The sequence below is a fragment of the Ambystoma mexicanum genome, chromosome 11 (assembly GCF_040938575.1).
Source record: "Ambystoma mexicanum isolate Mex_15411 chromosome 11, UKY_AmexF1_1, whole genome shotgun sequence".
In the NCBI taxonomy this organism is placed as follows: Eukaryota; Metazoa; Chordata; class Amphibia; order Caudata; family Ambystomatidae; genus Ambystoma; species Ambystoma mexicanum.
In genome coordinates, this window is record NC_090934.1 from 1,366,475,600 (window position 1) to 1,366,499,123 (window position 23,524).

The following is a 23,524-nucleotide window of genomic DNA, read 5'->3' on the forward strand; positions in this document are numbered from 1 at the left end:
TTTTAGGAAAGACATGATCATACCAGTCAAAGGATGCTACACTGCCATTGCAGATTGAAGAAAGTGGAACCAATTGTGCAAAAGGATTACATATGGATCTACTCGCGATAGGTATTGAAGAATACTCTCTTTGAATTTTTTAGCATAGCTTATTTTAATTGTAAATAGCTTTTTAAGACATAGCCTAACTTCAGGTATAAGAGCACTCTATATACTGTCATACCTACAGGCTGACACAAATCTATTTGGAACACATGCCTAGTCCAGACTGCATGGAACAGTACTTTAATCTTGATTGAGACCTGCATTTATGGAGCATCATCCAGGTGATTACTAACCTCAGATTAGCACATGACAAATATATTGATGATTCTGGAATTTATGAGTATAGTCACTAAAATATTATTTTGATTTAATTAACTATAGAAATGAAAGAAGCACAACACAAAAGGATCTAGCAGCTCCTGAAGAAGGGAAAGAATTCCCGAAACACGTTGAGCAGAATTAACACATGCCACCTATTTTCAGACAACATTTTTACCTTGAGAAGGATATTTTGAAAATTGCATACTGTATTGTTTGCATACCTTGTTTTTGATGAACTTCTGTTTGAACATATATATAAAAAAGCAATACCGCACAGGTAATGAGATGTGAGTCAAAAACCTTTATTGAACATTATAAATATTTGGTTGTTTATTCAACATTTATAAGGTGTGCGAGGGACGGGAGTGTTCCACAAGAATGTGGACATCTGTTGTTCTTTACTACTGTATACCATCCAGTGTCGGGGTTGGTTTATCTCCCTTGCAGCCCCCTACTATTAAGAATCTAGTAATCACTACAGAATTTGAGGTGTGCTCTCAGTTACAAGGGTAATTGGTCATTTAAACACCATTGCCAGTCCCTCGTGGTCATGGCCAGTAGCCAGATTGTATGAGTCATGGCTGTTGGCCATTGACCAGGACTCGTACAATCTGTTCACTGCCCCTGGCCACAGTCCATGACTCGTACAATCTGGCCACGCCCCTTGGCCACAGGCTATACCCCAGTCACCAAAAGTATATCACTATTTTTTATACCTACATTATGACACTTTGCAAAAAATAAAACACAGATACATTTGCAAAACCATGCTTTCAGGTCCTTGCCAGTGTTCCTTGCATGACTTAGCTGCAAACTGTCCATGTTTTATTTTTTTTGAAAAGTGTCAAAATGTACATACATAAATTAGCCCTAGAACTTAGCTCCCACTTGACAAAATCCTTCAGACTTTACACAAACATTCAAGGTTGGGTCTATAATCATTCTAAACTCTTTTGAACACGGTCAAACAGTAACAAAGTTATAAGCCATCTAAAAATGTTCAAACCTCACCATCCCCACTAATGTTGCCCCCTATTCACAGAATCCCACGAAACTTTGCAAAAACATTCAAATCCGGGTCTTAAATCTTTTTGCAAACTTTTGTGCAGATTCATAAAAACAGCACTAAATCTATAAGCCTTTCAAATATTTTTAGACCCTCCCCCCTCTAATTGTGTTCTATCTTGGCCAAACGGCACCAAACTTTGTAGAACCATTCAAGGTCAGCTCTAGATTGATATCACAAAATGTCATGCAGTTTCCTTCAGTGGAGCAAAGGTAACAAGCCATCAGGAAACTGCGTTTCTACCATCCCTGTAATGCAAAAATATGTATGGATGCCCCTGAACATCTGAGATGTTCGTGAACATTACAGGACTGTCCCGAACTTTGGAGTTGAAAAACCACCAGTTTTTTGTTTTTTTTATGGCCATATCCCATCCCCATCCTCCCCAGAGATTGTTTCATTAGTTTAACAAGTGCAATGTTGTGCAGCGGCTGTCCACGGATCCAATATGGCGCCTGTTTCAAAATATCTGACACAGCTAATGTTTTTCACCATCCAATCAGCAGGCACGTCCGATATCCGTGGACATCACGCCGGCACCTGATTGGTCTAGGGGCGTGTACGCGGACCAAATAGGAAAGTGAGTCTGCAGACCGTACCCAGAAATCGCACATTTTTGTACCTACTTTTTGCCAATTTTTAAAAAAACTACTGGATGCATTTACACCAAATTTACATAAGCATGCTTTGGGGACCAAGCTACCACTCCTGCCACAAATTTGGAGAAAATCCATCCTGCGGTTTGGGCTGTAGGCGTGAGCAAAGGTTTTTTCCCATTGCATCTATAAGGAAAACACATTTTGGGTCCCCTGCCTACAACTTTCACCCCCTCACCAAACTTCACATAACCAATCCGAGGGGGCCATGTACTCTTTTTGCAAAGTTTAGTGAAGATTCGGCCAGGTGGGGCAAAGTTATAAGCCGCCAAAATAGTACTCTTCCTATGGGTTGAGCAACTTAACCGTAACCAAACGGCTGCTGCCGCAGGCCGTGTAGTATATATATCTCCTATATTGCGAGAGAAGGCAAGCAAGATTACAGGGGTAAACCAATTTGTTCATTAATTATTGAAAATGTTGCTCAACTCTTACATATTCGGTAGTCCAGACGTTTACTTTTCCTGATGGATGGGAACTTATTTATTGTATCAAAAACATTCTATCCTGGTGCTTTGTGAATAAACCAATACTGATGCCTGAACACAGATATTATGATGTTGGAATGTCTGAAAGCATGCCTCGTCCATTGACTGTGTTTTTCATCTCACCTCCTTTCTGCTACCACCTATTTGGGCTTCCTGATGGAACATCTACTTGTTTTAACTCTTAATGTAGCAACTCGAGAACAGCTTAAATGAATTTGGAGAACCATGGAAACTAAATCCAGGCGATGGAGCGTTCTATGGCCCAAAGGTTAGTAAGGACACGTGTACACTTCTTACACAGCTTTTTGGGCAACAATATGATTGATGGGGAAGCAAGCAAAAGTTGTCCTAAATTGCATTTCTCCTACAGATTGATATAAAAATTAAAGATGCTATTGGCCGATATCATCAGTGTGCTACCATCCAGCTTGATTTTCAACTTCCAATTAGATTTAACCTCACATATGTTAGGTAAGCAAGTTACATTCTTTACATCTGTTTAAAACACTATTTTGTGCTAATCAGTCTTTTTTCATACAGCAGTTTTAATGGAATGTTTTTTTAATGACTGAAATAATCTCCATATCGACTGACTTCCAATTTGCCTTCTTTTTTTAACCTTAACCAAAAAAAGTGTATATCAGCAGATAGATCAATTAATCGGCTAAAATAAGAAACTCGTGCATTAACATAAAATTGTTTTATGACCATCAAACTGAATTATTTTGTGACAAAGGTAGCATTAGATATACATCACATGGCCCATTACGATGGATTTTTGCAACATTTGATACACACATTTTATTAAGTTACATAGAGAAGGAACTTCAGAGTCTTTGGGAATTTGTTGTTACATTATATCAGTGGTCTGGACGCTTAAGCTCCCTAGATGTTTTGGACTACAACTCCCATTAGTTATAACCAGCATAGTCCGTGATGAGGGATCCCCAAAGTAGAAGTTCAAAACATCTGGAAAGCAAAAGTTTGCAGACCCCTGCTTAATGCAAATTAAAGAGAAATGAGATCTTGCATCATGTACATTGCCCAATTATTTCTTGTTGAAGCTGCTATTACAATTTGGATTTTAACGATTAGAATGTTAAAATTGCATTACGTTTCTTATCTTTGCTGCTCGGCCCCCGGTATGATCTCCTAAAACGCACACAACATATATGCTCAAACTATATTGTATGCATTCCGTCTCATGTAATCCGCAATTCCCAAGATTCAGTATGCTTCCTCTCCTTGGTGTGGCTAATAGACCTAATTCTTGTCGTTTTGGTGGCAAGTTGATCATTCCGTATGTGAAATGAACAAGTGGCATGCTGAAACTGTTTTTCTCTCCCACAGCAAGGACAGCGAGGATAAGAAGAGGCCGGTAATCATTCATCGCGCTATCCTGGGATCAGTGGAGAGGATGATAGCTATTCTCTCTGAAAATTACGGTGGAAAATGGTATGTCCCATATGTGTATTGATTTCCTTCACACCAACATAAATCAACAGGAGGGCTAAGTCTAGTGATATCAAGAGAGTGGCACTATCCAGACGTTCAAAACAATGAAAACAGATCCAAGTTTACAAAAAGATTCAAATGAGACGACGGAGAAGGTAGAGCTTGCGAACATACAACCGAACAGGGATTCCTCAAGTTAATGTCACTTAATTCCCCCGATCATACAAGCTCTTCACATTTAGTTGATAGCTCAGTTCTGTGGCTCGCACATGCTCCTTCTATTCACTCACTGATCAACACACGGACAGTCCTTCCTCATGCCATTTCGTTTCTGCAACATTCATATGTCTTTAGAAGTAAAATAACAATGCACAATGTCACCACAGAACGCCAGCCCCAGGAGGGGCTATGTTTCTGCGGCTGCCAGTAGCCAGGCCACATACTCCTCTGAGTTTCCACAAAGAGGATTAATAGCGATCCTGAGGTGCCTTCACAGCTTTCACTGTTGGAGAAATCTTCTGGGCTTCACCCGGGCATTTATAACAAGAGGCTTAAACCCAGTGCTTTGTGCTGGGAGTGATCAGGGGAATCTTTGCCAGGGCATTCCACAAGGAGCTATTTTGTTATATGGCCTAAAGGCAGCACAGACAAACCTGCGTTGGAGAAATATCCTGCATGCTCGGTTGAGTTTTTCGTCCACAAATAAATTCACAGAGTGTGTGACGCCCTCCAAAAGTCAGCAACGCTCCACCTTCGCCATCACAAATCATCTTGCCAAAGGAACTGCAGTAGTCTGCCAATGGCCTCTGTTCTAGGATAGCCTGTGTTTTTACAATACAGAATTACAATTAGCTGAGTCGTATCTGCCTCCATTCACACATTAGCCTGTAAGTCTTTATTCTCCATTGACATAAAAAAATGTATTAAAATGTTGTTTGGCCTGAACAGTGCCAGATGGCGTTGAAAGGGCTGAAAGATGCTCGATGCCAAGCTTATGTGCAGAAAGCACTGGACGAATGCTCGTCAATAGTTTTCCAGACTCCTTCGTCATAGGCATAGGCTCAGTATTGTCATGACAGTATAGCAAAGAAATAGTGTACAGTACACCCTGTAGCATTCGCTCTTTTCCAGCTGAAGGAGTGAATGCAGAAGTGAGCCCCTGTTTAAAAGCAAAGTTATCTAATTGAGTTGGCTCTATGTTTTAGACTCCTCATGTCAGGGTCCACCTTCAAGATCCAAAGTGACTTACGACGATGAAGGGAGAAAGTCCCAAGTTGCTGAGACAGTTCAGGCTGCAAGGGCTAGGCTTCTTTGTTGATCGTAAGGCTGGAGCTAGCCAAGGGAATGTCCACACCCTTTCAATGAGATTTCTCATTAGAATGTAGGATACATCCCACTAGTGATTAATTTCTGTTCATTATCTAGGTCCTGCGTGCAGCTGCTCTTCTTTAGGAAGACATTTTTAAAACTCTATTTACATCTACGTTTTCCTTAAATATCAGTTCAACTTTTCTATATTTGCGTACTACCGTTTAAGCTGGTTGGAATGGACAGAGTGAAAGCCAGGGCTGATAAAATCGGTTTCACTTCTCAAAACACAGAAGCAGAAAATTATGGTAATGCAGATTTTTCATGGATGCTGGTATCTGGCATAAGTGCTCTCTCGCGCACTTAGAAATGTCCAGTTTTACTACACAGGAGCTTGCAACAGAAATGTGAATAATTCTGTGAGAAGGGAAACATTTTATGTTTGCATACATTTAATTGTTTGTAAGAGTGTGTTTTGATGGGGGCGTGGCCTGGAGCGCCGACGATGTGGACACTCCTCTGATGGACTCTGTGGGATGCCCGTTGCTTTGTTAATTAAATGCGGCCGTAGTGCTTTGCTGGACAAGACACACCCCAGCGATACTGCATGCAACCTAGGGGCATATGTTAATCGACTCTCAAGTCGAACTCAGCGACGGATAAGCAGGAATCTCCTGCCGCCACTCTGCCCGCCGCCCGAGGATCCCAAAATGGCGGACGGGACTGCAGAGCCCGAGAACAGCTGGGGACAGAGTGAGGAGAGGAGAGGCACCCACTCGCTTTAGGCCTCTCAGTGGTCCCCTACCATCGGAGGGCCCCTGTATACGGCGGCTGACACCCAGCCTGGAAGGCTGCATCGAGCCCGTACCTGGAGATGGGGCCGCAGAGGCCCCTCGTTCTGCCCGCACAGCTCTGCCTTCACCCGGATGAAATACACAGAGCCCACGGTATTGAGGCGGAGAGCCCGCCGACACAAATACGCGCATGCCGGCGCAAAGAGGATAACCGGAGTGCAGCATCAAAGTGTGTGGCCAAATACCTGCAGCCCCAATCAGCTCCCCGCTACCGCAGCTCTCCAGAAGATCGGATTGCAGAGTCCCCCAGGATCTTAGAGCCCCAGCTGGATGCTGCCGTGGCTCCATGTGACACAAGCTAAAGACGGTAAGGCAGCCTAAACCCTTCTGGTGACCTTCCAATAAGCTGCGGGGGCCCTCTGCCTCTTGCCTCTCTTCACAGGGGGACACGTGGAGACCTGGACTGCCCCGGGTCCTCCCTCCATCACTAGCGGAGCAGCCGGCCTCTCCCCTCCCCCCACATCTCTGGGCCCCGTCACCTCACCAACCCTGGTGGCCCGTAGGAGCTCCTCAACAACTGGGCTTTGCAAGGAGGGGCTGGGATATCACTCTGGAGGGGGCGAGAGGCCTCCTCCCACCCATACTCATCGAGCCTGCACAAGCCTCGCCCCGGGGATCTGGTGAGCTCCCCCACCAAAACACCTAACCAGCGGGGGGAAAAAGGCGTAGAGCCCCAGTTACCATCGACGTTCCGCCTACTTTGCCTACCCCGCGCCTCTGCCCCCACCCCTCTCCTGGACATCTCCTGGGGCGCCCCAGGCCCACTTCTCAACCCCCCCGCCCCCCACCCCAGCGAAATCGGAGAGATCCTCCTGCCTTCACCTATGTCTCGGGGGAACAGAGAACCCCCCCACAATCCTCAGTCGCAGTTGACGCAGGACTGAAGCCCGCAGCAACACCACTGGAAGGTCACGCGGACACTGCAGGCAGCAGGGAACCTTAATCAGCGGTCCTCTCACCTCAGGCTCATCAATCAAGCTACCACAAGGTACCTATATTAAAAAGGTAACACTCAATGCTTCAGAATTTTATCACCCCTTGAATCAGTTTGGGCCCTCATTCTCTACCTTATGCAGGCAGCTCTGATACCTCTCCTTCCCCCCACTCACTTCCTGGGGCTCTCCCGTCTACATCTTCATCCCCCTTCTCCACCCCATCCCAAGGAGCGAGGAACGACATCACAACCCCACTCCTTACCAGAGGAACCATAGTCTCCCTTTCTTCCTCAACCGGCATTGGGAGGCCGCAACCTACGTGAACACCTACATTAATAGGACTCGAGCCAAGGCACCGGATTCCCCACTCCAACAAATTACAGAATCACAACACTCTGGCTTCAGTCAATAGCCTTCCAAACCTTATGCTAATGGGAAACCTCAGCATCATTCACCTCTTCTCCGAACTGTCACTATGGCTAAACAATCAAAAGCTGGCAAGAACTCGGATATCGCCACTATGTTCACGTTGTCGGATAGGGGAAAGAAACTCGACCCCTCCAAGCTCACCCTGCAGAAACCCCAAGAAGAAGGAGAAGCCCTTGCCACTAAAGGGAATATACTGGCTTTCATGGCTGATATCAAGTCTGAATTTAGATCCTGCATGACGGAACTCACCACTAAGTTAGAACATACTGATCAAAGGGTGACCAAGATGGAACAAAGACTGGGGGAAATCGACGACCGCTCTCAGGACCAGGCAACCACATTGGGGGAAATCCAACACTCAATCAGAACCTTACAAGACAAATGTGAAATCCTCGAATTTAAACAGGAAGATCTTGAAAATGGGGCCCGGCGCAATAACCTCCAGATCCGGGGGATTCAGTCTTCCGTTCCAGACAAAAATCTAGCGGAATACGTAGGGGACATTTTCCAATCCCTGCTCCCACAACTGGACAAAGCCCAACTCCTGCTGGATCGCCGAGGAGTGGATTCGGACCTCCCCCCAGATGTCATAACCAGGGTGCATTTCTTCACCACAAAGGAGGCCATCTCAGCAATCAGCCGCTCACAAGATGAACTCTCCTTTCAGGGCTCACCTCTCCAGATCTATCAAGACCTCTTGCTCCTTACGCTCCAAAAAAGGAAATTTCTCCGGCCTCTGACTCTCTTCCTCCAGGCGCACCAGGTTCGATATAGATGGCTTTTTCCAACTGCCCTACAGTTCTCATACAATGGCACCTTACGGAGAATCAGCCACCTCGAAGATACTAACAGAATCATGCACCCATCCTCACCCAAAGAGGCCGCTTCGCCAAGCCCGGAGGTCTTCAATGTGACGGAAGCTGCCGTGGCTCCATGTGACACAAGCTAAAGACGGTAAGGCAGCCTAAGCCCTTCTGGTGACCTTCCAATAAGCTGCGGGGGCCCTCTGCCTCTTGCCTCTCTTCACAGGGGGACACGTGGAGACCTGGACTGCCCCGGGTCCTCCCTCCATCACTAGCGGAGCAGCCGGCCTCTCCCCTCCCCCCACATCTCTGGGCCCCGTCACCTCACCAACCCTGGTGGCCCGTAGGAGCTCCTCAACAACTGGGCTTTGCAAGGAGGGGCTGGGATATCACTCTGGAGGGGGCGAGAGGCCTCCTCCCACCCATACTCATCGAGCCTGCACAAGCCTCGCCCCGGGGATCTGGTGAGCTCCCCCACCAAAACACCTAACCAGCGGGGGGAAAAAGGCGTAGAGCCCCAGTTACCATCGACGTTCCGCCTACTTTGCCTACCCCGCGCCTCTGCCCCCACCCCTCTCCTGGACATCTCCTGGGGCGCCCCAGGCCCACTTCTCAACCCCCCCGCCCCCCACCCCAGCGAAATCGGAGAGATCCTCCTGCCTTCACCTATGTCTCGGGGGAACAGAGAACCCCCCCACAATCCTCAGTCGCAGTTGACGCAGGACTGAAGCCCGCAGCAACACCACTGGAAGGTCACGCGGACACTGCAGGCAGCAGGGAACCTTAATCAGCGGTCCTCTCACCTCAGGCTCATCAATCAAGCTACCACAAGGTACCTATATTAAAAAGGTAACACTCAATGCTTCAGAATTTTATCACCCCTTGAATCAGTTTGGGCCCTCATTCTCTACCTTATGCAGGCAGCTCTGATACCTCTCCTTCCCCCCACTCACTTCCTGGGGCTCTCCCGTCTACATCTTCATCCCCCTTCTCCACCCCATCCCAAGGAGCGAGGAACGACATCACAACCCCACTCCTTACCAGAGGAACCATAGTCTCCCTTTCTTCCTCAACCGGCATTGGGAGGCCGCAACCTACGTGAACACCTACATTAATAGGACTCGAGCCAAGGCACCGGATTCCCCACTCCAACAAATTACAGAATCACAACACTCTGGCTTCAGTCAATAGCCTTCCAAACCTTATGCTAATGGGAAACCTCAGCATCATTCACCTCTTCTCCGAACTGTCACTATGGCTAAACAATCAAAAGCTGGCAAGAACTCGGATATCGCCACTATGTTCACGTTGTCGGATAGGGGAAAGAAACTCGACCCCTCCAAGCTCACCCTGCAGAAACCCCAAGAAGAAGGAGAAGCCCTTGCCACTAAAGGGAATATACTGGCTTTCATGGCTGATATCAAGTCTGAATTTAGATCCTGCATGACGGAACTCACCACTAAGTTAGAACATACTGATCAAAGGGTGACCAAGATGGAACAAAGACTGGGGGAAATCGACGACCGCTCTCAGGACCAGGCAACCACATTGGGGGAAATCCAACACTCAATCAGAACCTTACAAGACAAATGTGAAATCCTCGAATTTAAACAGGAAGATCTTGAAAATGGGGCCCGGCGCAATAACCTCCAGATCCGGGGGATTCAGTCTTCCGTTCCAGACAAAAATCTAGCGGAATACGTAGGGGACATTTTCCAATCCCTGCTCCCACAACTGGACAAAGCCCAACTCCTGCTGGATCGCCGAGGAGTGGATTCGGACCTCCCCCCAGATGTCATAACCAGGGTGCATTTCTTCACCACAAAGGAGGCCATCTCAGCAATCAGCCGCTCACAAGATGAACTCTCCTTTCAGGGCTCACCTCTCCAGATCTATCAAGACCTCTTGCTCCTTACGCTCCAAAAAAGGAAATTTCTCCGGCCTCTGACTCTCTTCCTCCAGGCGCACCAGGTTCGATATAGATGGCTTTTTCCAACTGCCCTAAAGTTCTCATACAATGGCACCTTACGGAGAATCAGCCACCTCGAAGATACTAACAGAATCATGCACCCATCCTCACCCAAAGAGGCCGCTTCGCCAAGCCCGGAGGTCTTCAATGTGACGGAAGCTGCTCCCTCCTCGTAGCCCAGGTGATCCTCCTGGTCGAAGGTGCTGCGGAGCAATAGGAGGAGGTAATTAGGTGCAGGACCACATCCTGCGGAAACCTGCTTCATGCCTTCATCAATTATCCAGCTCTATCCTAAAGAAAATCACTAATCCATTTCCAAGGTACATTCCACCTATGAGTTCTTGGAATTCCACATTACCTTTACCTATTCGATTGGCCCGGTTGGCCAGGGGATTGTCCGAACCTACAATGTGGCCCCCCTCCCGCCAGTTAAAGTTACAGCCTCCCATTGGGGGCTCGTGTTAAAACCCCAACGGCAGGATGACACATTTTTAGCTCTCCATCGTGATGGCGGCTAACCTTCTCCCTTCCGACCTCTCCTCCCTTACCCCCCGGATGCCGCATTGGGGAGGGACCTAGCCTAGGAGCATCAAAAACTAAAAGTTCTCTCTCTCTCAACGTCAATGGGCTGAACTCCCTCGCCAAACAGAAGCCAATCCTACAAAAACTTCAGGACGAAGATGCAGCAGTGGCCCTGCTTCAGGAGACTCGCCTACTACGAGCAGACTTTGGGTGCCTCCGCTTCCAAACATACCCACTCCAGTTCTTCGCCTCCGGTGGCTCTAAGGACGGAGGTACTGCAATCCTTTTCAAGAGGGGCCTAAAACCCCAGGTCCTGGAGTCAAAAACATGCCCGGAAGGCCGATTTATAGCAATCAAATGTCTATTGCTGGGAGACCTGTACACCTTTATCTCAGTATATGCTCCCAATTCTGGGCAAACAGCTTTTTACGACTCTCTGGGCTCCTTCCTCTCTCTCTTCATAGAAGGCCAAGCCATAATCTGGGGAGATTTCAATGGAGTACCAGACCCTACAAAAGATAAATCACACACCCCCACCTGCAGAGATTTTACTCAGGCGCTCGGCCTCCTACGCCTCTTCAGATCCCTGGAAGTAGTGGACTCATGGCAGGTGCTTCACCCTTCCGAAAAAGACTACTCTTTCTATTCCTACGTTCACTGAACCTTTTCAAGGATTGACCTTCTCCTGACATCCCCCCAGATGCTTGCCTATGCCAATGAAGTATCTATCGGCCCGAGGATCCTATCTGATCATGCCCCAGTAATCATGGAGATCCGGGCACACGAACCCAAGCCCAGCTCTCCACGTAGGTGGACTCTTTACGATCCAATACTTAATGATATGTTGCTAATAGACAGGACCTCAACAGTGATCAAAAACGTCCTCGGAGAAAACCCAGTCATAGACACCTCCCTGGCAAACAATTGGGACGCCCTGAAGGCAGTGATTAATGGATACCTGATCGCACAGGGGGTGGCCTTCCATCGGAACAGGCTTCGGGCCCGGCTGATACTTCAGGAGGAACTGAAAGCAGCGGCGGAAACCCACAAGGAAAAAGGTTGGTCCCCCAGGACACAGCGAGCCATCCGCACTGCCAGAAAGAAGCTAGAGGCCCACTACGCCGAACATACCGCACAACTCATGGCCAAGGTCAAACAATTCTATTATGCGAAGAACAATAAGGCAAACAAGCTGCTTCTAGCTAAACTGGCCAAAACAAAACGTGCCAACACCATCATCGGACTGCGTGATCCACATGGAGTGATAGAATATGCGGAACTGAAAAAACAGCTAGCGTTGGACCACCTAGCGCAAGTAATGACAGCACCACCGCGGTACCAAACAAAACAGAAAGAATACCGGCGGGGAGCAGCCCTCCCCAACTACACGATTCGACCAGAGAGAACCTGGAGGCGCCGATTACAGGTGAGGAGGTCGGGGAAGCCATTAAGTCCCTTAAATCCCGGGCCCCGGGCCCAGACGGATTCTCATCCAGGTTCTACAAAATATTCAAACCCCAGCTGGTCCCCACCTCTGGTGGCACTCTTCAACTCCTTTAGGGAAACGGGGTCGGTGACCCCCGCAATGCAGGAATCCACCACCGTCCTCCTACCTAAACCAGGGAAGGATCTGAGGGGCCCGGCAATAGGCCAATACCTGTTGAATATAGACACTAACCTATACTCCAAAATCCTTGCTAATCGTCTATCACACATACTACCTGATATAATTCACCCCGATCAGGCAGGCTTCATTCTGAACAGTGCAGCAGGAGACAACGTCTGCAGAGCCCTGAACTTGGTAGACCTTGCATCCCGAAGCTCCCAGGGGCTGGTACTGATGGCCCTAGATGCCATCAAGGCATTTGACAGGGTGGACTGGTCGTTTATGAGCCTCACCCTGGAGGCCTTTGGGTCTGGCCCAGGGTTCCAGGCTATGGTACTGGCCAACTATAAATCCCCAAGGACATTCCTGAGGATCAACGGCACACTCTCTGCCCCGATCCCCCTGACTTGCGGAACCAGACGGGGCTGCCCGCTATCACCACTGCATTTGCACTTATTATGGAACCCTTCGCTCAGAGGATCAGGCTGAATAGCCATATCAAGAGCCCCCAGGTCGGTCCATCTAAGCACAAAATTGCCTTATACGCAGATGACGTGTTGCTCACGCTCTCGGAGGCCCGCTCCTCACTAAAGCATGCCCTGACTGAAATAACCAGCTATGAAGAGGTTACAGGCTTCTCTGTTAACTTCACCAAATCGGTGGCCTTGGGCATCGCCCTCTCCCCGGAGCAGCGGGAGGCGCTGGCCCTGATGTGTCCAATTACATGGAAGAGGAGGGCCATCCTTTACCTCGGAGTTCACATTCCCACGAACCCGAAAGACACGTACCAGGCCAACTTTCCTCAGCTCTTTAGGGAATTGGAAGGAGATCTGAAGTGCTGGACGACCCAAGAAATCTCACTGATGGGACGCCTGCAAAACTTACTCCCAAGATTCCTATACGCCTGCTCTTCCCTCCCAGTGGCGATCCCAGCACCAGCCCTTCGCGACTTGCAGAGCAAAATGTGCAGGTTTATCTTGAGGGGCAAAAAGGCCAGTATCCCCCAAAAAACAATACTAGGCAGCGCAAGACTGGGCGGGCTGGGGGTCCCCGACCTACAATCCTACAGGGTAGCAGCACATTTGGCAAACATTTGTGCGTGGCAGATAACCACGGACTGCCTCAGATGGGTGGAATTGGAGCAATCACAGCCCCCGCTCTCCCTGCAGTTTCTTCCACATATCCTGCCTCCCCTCAGAGAACGATGGAAGGGACTCCTGCTGGCGACTAAACATACCCTGAACTCCTGGGACTGGGCACTAAAACATAAGAGAATCCTGAGAGGACTGAGTCCCCTATCACCAATCTTCCCTAACCCGACCTTCTCACCCGGTGCGAACCCCCGTAACTTCCAAAATTGGATAGAGAGAGGCCTCTAAACCTTAGAACAGCTGTACGCGGGAAACCTACCCGGCACATTTGAATAATGTAAGGAAACGTTCCGACTTCAGGAAAGAGACAGATTTACGTACATTCAGCTACGTAACTGGTGCTCCCTTCTCCAAACCCTCCGAACGGCTATGGCCCCCTGACTCTCCTCGAATTAACTCTCAAGGACCTCCCAGCCCGAGTCAGGATTTCTATCCTATATGTGGTAACTTGTGCTTGCCGCTCACTTCCTGTCTGCGTGCTCTCGTTTCGTCTGTCTCCCCCCCCCCTCCCTCCTACTCCATGGTGCTCTCTGTCTCGCCTATCTTCTCTAACTGCTTCTCCATTGACTATCCTGCTCTCCTCACTAAATCTGGTAGGAAAAAGTTTAAAAAGGACATCCTGGTCTCCAACCCAGGCCTCCCTATCGCTGACACCTACACTAGTGCCTGCTCTAAGGAAACTCTCACTGACATCCTCTTTTTCGTGCCTTCGCCTGACCTATGGACCCTTCATATGGTCTCTGTGCTCTCTCCTTTCTCCTCCTCTCCCATTAATGATGGCACCCGTTGGGATGTCCTCTTGGCCCCCTTCCGCTCCTCTAAGGCCATCATTAATGTCTACGCTAATGGGACCATCTTGGTCCAAGGCCCGCAGGCCAACCTTCTCCTCTTTGATAGACGCTTCCCACACCTCATCAACTTCCTCTCTTCTCCTGCTGTCCCCCCTCCTCTATCCTTGGCTACCTTGCCTCTACCCTCCCTCCCTGCCCCCTCTCGTGCTCCTTCTTCACCTCCTTCTTCAACACCTCCGCAGGGCGTACCTCTGATCTGTACCCCTCCCCGGAAGTTCTTCAAGGAGGGCAACCTTCTCCACGTTGCCATTCTAAATTCTCGCTCTGCCATCAAGCACTCCTCTGATATCTGTCACCTTCTTGAGGAACTGGACCTCGACGTCCTCTGTCTCACTGAGACATGGTTCACAGCCAGCTCTGCCACCAGCTTTGACACACTCCTACCTGACGGTTACAAGATCCTCTCCATGCCCAGGCCTAACCGTGCAGGGGGTGGTGTTGCCCTCATCTTCCCTGAGTGGATTCCTGCCACTGTCACTCCTACGCAGACCTACTCCTCTTTTGAATGTCTTGTCTGCCGACTCTCTCTCTCTCCTAGCCATTCCCTTACCGTGGCTACTATCTATCGGCCACCTGGTCAAATTTCCTCCTTCCTCTGAGTGGGCTGACCTCTCCTCCTCACTCCTGTCCTCAACCACTCAACTCCTCTTTCTTGGCGACTTCAACATCCACCTTGATGCCTCCAGTCCCCCCACTGCCCTCTTTCGTGACCTCTGCGACTCTCTCTCACTCTCTATTCTCCCGTCTGGGCCTACTCACTCTGCTGGGCACACTCTTGATGCTCTGATCTCTTCTGACCTTCCCCTCTCCGTCCCTCTCTCCACTCCTCTCTCCTGGAGTGATCACTTTCTCCTATCCTCCCACCTCACCCTCCCTACCCCACAGGCAAAGCCACCCTCTTCACTGCCACCCACCTTCTCGGTCATCCGACCCATGAAGCGTGTGTCAGTTGAGGCTTTCGCTGCTACCTTCTCGCCCCCCCCTGCCCCTTCGGCTGACTCCCACCCTGACACAGCCCTCTCCATGCTCCACTCTGCTATATCTGTTACTCTTGATATCCTTGCCCCCGTCATGAGAATCCGCCTGAAGCCCAAAGCCAAATGTAACTCCTGGTATGACTCGGATCTCGCCACCCTAAAACGCAAGTGCAGGGTTGCAGAGAGGAAATGGCGTGCTTCATGTTCATCCTCTGACAAACTGGCCTGCCGCCTGCTCCAAAGGCAGTATCGGCTCTCCGTTCTCACCAAGAAGAGAACCCTTATCCAAGCCCGCATCTCTGCGGCATCTAACAACTCCGCCAAACTCTTTAAAATCTGCAAGGAGCTGGCCAACCCTGTTGCAGTCTCTACCTCTCCTGTCCCCTCCCAGGCCCTCTGCGCTGCATTGGCTTCTCACTTCTTCTCTAAAATTCAGGACATCCTGTCCTCGCTCTCCTCCTTTCACCTCCCTCCCTCCCTTCCCGGCTCTTCCTCTGGCCCTTCTGCAGTCACCCCTCCTCCCTCTTTCTCTGCCTTTCCACTTTTCTCTGCTGACGAGGTTTCCAGACACGTCCGATCTATGAAAGTCTTGTCTAAACAGGTTCACCCCTGTTCCTCCAAAACTATCAAGGACCACATCGACTCCCTGGCTCCTGCCCTGGCTGACTTTTGCAACCACTCCTTCGCCTCTGTCTGGAGTCTTCCCTTCCCCCCTCAAGCACTCCCTTGTGCACCCTCTTCTCAAGAAACCCTCTTCCGACCCCTCCTGCCCGGCTAACTATCGCCCTATCTCCATCACTCCCTTCCTGGGCAAGCTCCTGGAGAAACTGGCCATCTCCCAGCTTAACCTCCATGCTGAATCTGTTGGTAGTCTTCATGACCATCAATCTGGTTTCAGAGCTGCCAGAAGCACGGAAACTGCTCTCCTGAACATCCGTGAAGACCTGCTCTTGAACCTCGATTCCAACACTCCGTGTGTTCTCATTCTGCTCGATCTCTCCTCTGCCTTTGACACTGTCAACCATGCCATCCTGCTCAACCGTCTCCGTGAAAACCTGGGTATCACTGGTCAGGCTCTGGCGTGGCTGACCTCTTTCCTTTCAAATCGACCCTCCCAGGTCCAACTGGGGTCCTTCCTCTCCGACATCTTTTTCTCCACCTGTGGTGTCCCCCAGGGATCTAATCTCTCCCTGGCTGTTCAACCAGTATCTGGCACTCCTTGCCCACCGCATCGCCGCTCTCTGCCCTAATTTCCAGTGCTATGCGGACGATACCCAGCTCATTTTCAGGCTACCCTCAGCCTCCCCCTCTCCTTCCCTCATCTCTGACTGTCTGTCTGCTATCCAGGAATGGTGTGCCGCCAATGACCTCTGCCTTAATGCCAGTAAGACTGAGATTCTACTCATCGGTACACCCACTCCCTCCTTCCCTGCAGCTCTCTGGCCTGCCTCCCTTGGCCCCCTCCCTGCTCCTACCTGCAATGCAAAAAACCTTGGGGTCATCTTCGACTCCACACTCTCCTTCTCTCCTCATATTTCTGACGTCGCTAAGAAGTCACACTACCAGCTGCACCTCCTCAGAGGTATTCTTCCCTTCCTCTCCTTCCCCCAGAAGCTCACTGTCTCCCGAGCCCTGGTTCTCTCGAAGCTGGATTACTGTAACAGCCTCTATCTTAATCTGCCTGCCTCCACTCTCCGCCCTCTGCAACTCATCCAGAACAGAACTGCGAGACTTGTCCTTGGCCTCAAGCCCAGGGACCGTATCTCTCCAGGACTGAAATCTCTACACTGGCTCCCAGTGGCTGCGAGGATAAAGTTCAAAACCCTCTGCATTGTCCACAAGGCCCTCTGGGGCCTTGGTCCTAAATACCTTCAACTCTCTCTTCCCAAATATCTTCCTTCCCGAGCCCTTCGCTCATCCCCCTCCAACTCCCTCAGGGTCAGCCGCTTCTCGAAGCAACGAGCTGGGGGTAGATCTCTCTCCGCGGCAGGGGCCTCCCTCTGGAACAGCCTTCCTGCCTCCCTGAAACTTGAGGAGAACCATCTCAGGTTCCGGAAGCACCTCAAAACCTTCCTCTTTGCTTCTGCTTTCTCTCTCCCTCTCCCCTGCTGAACAGCCAGTATTCTTCACTGAAACTGCACTGATTCTGCAACTGGACCACTCTTAACGGCCTCGGTCCTGGGCCCAGCCACTCTCCACTTTCACTGATGCCCTGGAACCCCTCTGCACTGCGGGACTGTCTCTGTATCCCTACAGCCCCCCCCTTTTCCAGCACTTGTTCTGCACTTACCTTGCACTTGCCACCAGCTGGCCCTATTTATTTATTACTTTACGCCACTTACCTTGTACTGCACCCCCCCCTCCCCTTCCCCTTGCACTTTTCCCCCTCCCCCACCCCTGCACTTGTGCGATCTGAATGACACCTGGCCTAGTAGGATCGTTTGTCTGTCTCCCCTTGTTCCTCCCCTCCCTGCCTCGTCGCGCCTTGAAACACCTGTGTATAGGCGCATTACAAATGCCATATCATATCATATCATATAGACAAATCCTAGGGGACTTCTTGGTTTCAAAAACCTGATGTATGGCCCAGTGGGAGGCTGACCTGGGACACCCGGTTGAGGACCAGGCCTGGGTGGATATCTGGACCCGAGCACACACCTCATCCACCTGTGTCACCAACAGGGAATGCGCATGCAAGATCCTGCTGCGCTGGTATTACCCCCCCTTAGGCTCCATAATATGAACCCCCTGGTTGACTATGCTTGCTAGAGAGGGTGCGGCCAAACGGGCTCCTTTTTCCACATGTGGTGGACATGCCCAAAGATCCAACAATTCTGGAAACTATGTTTATCTACCATTGAACAGATTACCCAGACAGCTCTCCTGCTGGAGCCTGAGCCCATCCTGCTAGGGGTTCCGGTTCCTGGGATCTACCCGGGCTCCGGAAACAGAGCTAAACTGCTGACTCAATGCCTCCTAGTGGGGAAAATGGTGTCCGCCCGCTTCTGGAAAGCCCCTGACGGCCCTTTCATATCCCAATGGTGGGGGAAACTGTGGGATATATTGATCGCGGAGAAGGTAACCGCAGCGAGGCCCGGAGTCCTCCACCGCTTTCAGAACATTTGGGCCCCAGTGCTGGAGTTTGACCAGAAATTTCCTGCATTGACCTACAAGCTCATCAATACCCGGTGGGCCCCGAGAGACCAGGAGGTTCCCTGAAAGGGGAACATAGCGGAAGGAGCCGCAGAACGGGCAAACCAATGGGAAGTGTCCCTGGACTAAGGACAGGGGGGGCGGCGGCCGAGAATTTGGAGGGAATTGTTGAAAATGCTTTACATGTTTTGCTTACGCTGTATCGTTGTCACCCTGCCTTGGTTTAAAATAAAAATGTTTTTACATTTTTTTAAAAAAGAGTATGTTTTGATGCATATTTCCTTTTAAGTCGATCTGAGAATACTTTATAACTGGTTGTTTAGAAGACATTTGTCCTGTTCCCCTTGTCTTCCAGGCCTTTCTGGTTATCGCCGCGTCAGGCCATGCTGGTTCCAGTGGGACCCAGCTGTGATGAATACGCTCAACAGGTGAGGCCAAAATAGCCAATACTGGATGCAAATTAACTTCTTGGTGGTGTGTCCCATATTCTTTGTAACCACATATTTCAAAGTGACATGTTCAGTCAAGCTGGGATTTTACCAGTAAGTGACCAGGATTTTCTCCATAGCAACTTGTGTATTTCAATCCTGCAGCCAAGACTGAATACATAATTTTCCTACTGTCTTCCAATTGTAAGACGCTCTTAATAGCGCCAGTAACATTGCAGGCTTGTAGCTTATTGGAGTAAATACATGTTTATTCTTTCAGGCATGCCCTGAGTGCATATCAAGGATTAGCTGCTCTGCCCTCTTACATTGCACCTCGGGAAGTGACTTTGTTGATGTATTCGATGTACTAGTGTGTTTACATAGTGCCAAGATGAGTTGATTTTATAGCGCATTGGGGAGGCATGCAACATAGAGGGGCATTAAATGCAAGGAAAAGGATGTTGACATGGAGTTAATCTGAGATTCTTTGTGATTGATGATCATTTTACGATTATTCATTTCCAGTTGTGGGCTGATGACGTACTGTCGTTCTGAGGGTTTGCTGCCTGGAAAGGTTATCCGCATGCACAATGACCAGCTTCTTCTCCTTCACCTCCCTGCAACTTCCTGGGATGGTGTTACATGTAAGGGAGCCATTGCGGGAGACTATAGAACTATGGAGGTCTGGGGGACCCTCCCGCTATGCAATGCAACTCATGTAGGCGTTATATGGGGGGTACCCCAGTGTCCCTCCAGTCTTACCTCACCACCCAAACAGATGGCCAAGCATCCTCATCCCTTGGATGGATTCTGGTGGAGACCCCCTTCCCCCCTACCAAGTGTGGGTAGTGGGTACCTGTGGCAGAGATACTTAACACAGCATAGGGTAGAAGTGAACAGAAATGCAGCAGGTGAAGCAAGCATGCTGCATCTCGCGGACTCGCTCCGTGAACTGTGAACGATATGCCCCAAGTTTGATAGGAGCCCAGAACGGATCGTGGTGTCGAGCCTGAGGGTAAACACGAGCTTGCAAGTGTAATGCGGGTTTTTCCACAGCCCTGTGGGGAGGGTTGTGAGAACATCCATCCTAAAGGGTGCCAATGGCTCCAAACAAAGATAGACCAAAATCACTCTGTGGCACAGCAGTGGCTTCACTCTGGTGGCAGGTGGGTACAGTCAGTATGCATGGATAACTCAAGAAAGAACACTACACAGGTATACTGACAATAGACTATCTTAATTAAAGAATTGTACACTCACAACTCATAGGTTCAGGTAAGTATAATATGTGACATAACAAACAGGAAAACTGCATGTATAAAAACAGTAAAAGGACCTTAGGACAGACCCTTCCCACTCCTCTATACCTTGTGGTCACCTCAGCACATTATAATGCTAAGGGGTGGGGAGAAAGGGGATTCATAGACACCAGTAATATGCATGACATAGTCATGTTAAGGTTCTATGATGCTAATATATAAGCTGACAATATTCCCCACAACTTCCTGTACAGAGTAAAACCCTTAACCCATAGGCAAATCCTATACATAAGAGTAGTTACATAAGAGTAGTACCTAGAGGGATTGAAGGTGTTAAAGCTACTTACCATTACTATCTTAATGACTGATGTCACAACTATTTACTTGTTCGTTGTCAGTACTTTTCTTTTATATATTGTTTTCATATTTATGTGTATTACTCACCGTAATAGCATTTCTGATGCTTCTGAATCTGCTTAGATTCACATGCTGTGCATATAGTCTGTCATCTAGTGGAAATCGCAGAGTTCTGCATCTTTCTTTCTAAGATTGAAAGGGGATCTCGACATTGGCGTGATTGTAACACTATCCCTAATGTGACGTTTAGTGTACCCAAAAACCCGAGCGCGTCTATCAGGTATAGTCTTCTATCCAACACAGGAGCTGCTGAGTCCTACGGTCCCACTAAGATGTAGCGCTCGCAACTGAACTAAATACAGCTGAGTTCCAGACACCCCGGGAGGAGGGGGAAAGTGAAAAAAATTATAAACTCAGACACTGGATCTTCTATCTTCATCCGGTGAGTTCAAAGAAAAATGATGGCTTCCTGACACTCTTCAATAACTTTACCAAACTCTTGTTTTCAACTGTGCAACAGGAACCAGAGTTCAATTAAGAGTCACTTATGAAGTTTCAAGTGAATGAGTTCCTTATTTGAAAACATAGAACATTTAAAACTTTGTAGATTGTGTTCAAAGTGACTTATGAAGAACCACTTTTAACTATTTTAACTTCTTTAACCTTTTAAGTCTTTTCAAGTTCACTCCAGTTTTTGAATCTTTTAAAAGGATGCTTGCTCAACATATGAGATAATAAATGATGTTGGAAATTGAACGTATTACATGAATAATATGTACAGATGTGGAAAAATGTTGCTGTTCAAGTTATATTCAAATCAACCTTCTTTTTAACAAAGAGTAGTTCCATAAAAATATGTGTTTATGTTGACTCGGCCTTAAATTCAACTTTCCTTTAACTGAAGATTGTTCCACAAATGAAACAAACGTGTGTTGACCCAGACCTTGTTGTCTTAAAAGTTAATAAAGCTTTAGTCTTTAAAACATTTAACCGTACTATCTGGGAAACCGGGGGGAAAAAAACTACACGAAGCAACAAAAACAAAGGCGTAGCTTACCTTGTTCCAGCTCAGCGAATGGAAAGAATCTCCCTCTCTCACCTTCAGGATGCGACAGGAAAGAATCTCCTTTTCTTAACTGCAGACGCAAGAAAATACGATCACCGCAGGAACATCTCTCACCTCAGATGGAAACGAAACGCGATGCAGCTGCTGCCGTCCTCCAACTGGAATCCTGTCAGGGTCCGGCTTGACTGAATTCCACAGGAGCTGATGCTGGCCCCACAGACCCTCACCAGGAGTTCACCTCTCAACCCTTAAATATAAGCTGAGCTGAAAACCCCAAGAAAGGGAAAGGGGAATTTGGAGAAAATAACAACGGAGACACTGCAGCCCTGCAACCGTCTGGTAGGCTCTGGTATCTGAGGTAAACAAATACACCTGGTTACTTATATGATAAGAAAAACTTCTTTTCTAAAATTATTCTAAATAAACTCTAAACTCTTTACCTCTTAAACCTCAGTAAAAGACTTAGAGGCTAGTAATCTGTGTGGAATATCTTGTAAATATATCTTGTGTTGTGCATATAGTTCAAGCCACTCAAGTCTCTTTAGAATCCTAAAGTGATGGCCTTTGCAAACACCTTTTCAGAACTAGATATTCTTCTTGCTTCAAAGTTCTTTTAACCTTATGTAGTTTTCAATGCTTTCATAAATTGCAGTCTTTCCCTGAAGTATTGAATTCCATTTGCATAAATTACATTAAATAATATTCTTTAACTTCCTGGAATACTGCTTTCCTTCTGCGTGTGAATTGTTTCCTTATTTACACAAAGAACGTATAGTTTCTTCCTTAATAAGCGTGTGCGATAAACACGTGAAATCAGAAGACGTGAAGAATTGTCCTCGCGTTTAAAATACACACGCGATTCTTTACAAAACCTGCACGCGTGAAAAAATACGTAAACGCGATAAAAAAATAACACGCGCTGGTTAAAATGGACTCGCGCTCTATCGCTACCGAACTCACGTGGAGAAACGAAACCTATTTCACGTAAAACAGTTCACGCGTTTAAAACAACTCGCGCTTCATCAAAATGGACTCGCGCTCTATCGCAAACCAACACGCGCTTTCTCATTAGACGTCTTTCACGTAAAAAATGTACACGCGCTAAAATTCACTCGCGCAATTCTTTTGGGCACGCGCTCTATCGCAAAACAACACGCGCTTTCTCATGAAGCGTCTTTCACGTTAAAAATGTACACGCGCTAAAATTCGCTCGCTCAATTCATTTGGGCATGCGCTCTATCGCTCTGAATACCCACGCGCTTTCAAATACACGTAAACGACGACTTGCGAGCTCGCGCACACATTAAACAGTCTTGAAGAACATTACACGCAGTTAATTAACTTTAAACTCCTACGCACTATCTTCAAGCTTGTTTTCCTTATAATAACTTTAACTGTAAATGTCTCTTTTCTCAAATGAATTTGAAACTTATTAACTCTTTAAGTTTTCTTATAAAAGAAAATGAAAGTTCACTGTGACAATCTTAAAATCTTTAAAAGAACGATCCCACCTGATGACTTCTTGTTCAAACTGTATCAGCAAACGATATTCTTACTTCTTTGGTAGATTTTCTGAGCTCTGAAAAGGCCTTACTTAAGGAACTTAACTAATGTACAACTAGCCACTGAATTTCTCTGGATGAAAGGCAGTTTAGAATCTTGCTCACCTCCCAAGAATCAAACCCATTGTCCTCTCCACCAATCAGGCAAACCAAACATATCATTGTTCCTTTAACCAATCAGATTAAGTTTCTTTCGCTCCATCTTGACTTGGGCAAGCACAATGTTAATCTTGTTACTCTTCCTGTTACTAACCCAGCCAGTC

General features: G+C 48.0%; 1 protein-coding gene across 1 annotated transcript in view; it reads left to right on the top strand.

Moving 5' to 3' along the window:
- Window positions 1–23,524, top strand: part of LOC138504438 (threonine--tRNA ligase 2, cytoplasmic-like) — a 375,818-nt gene that overhangs the window by 293,037 nt on the left and 59,257 nt on the right. The window contains exons 14-17 of the mRNA XM_069624937.1: window positions 2,767–2,844; window positions 2,947–3,047; window positions 3,927–4,031; window positions 18,945–19,017. Of these exons, the coding sequence (XP_069481038.1) occupies window positions 2,767–2,844; window positions 2,947–3,047; window positions 3,927–4,031; window positions 18,945–19,017 (357 nt within the window). The remainder of the gene's footprint in view (window positions 1–2,766; window positions 2,845–2,946; window positions 3,048–3,926; window positions 4,032–18,944; window positions 19,018–23,524) is intronic.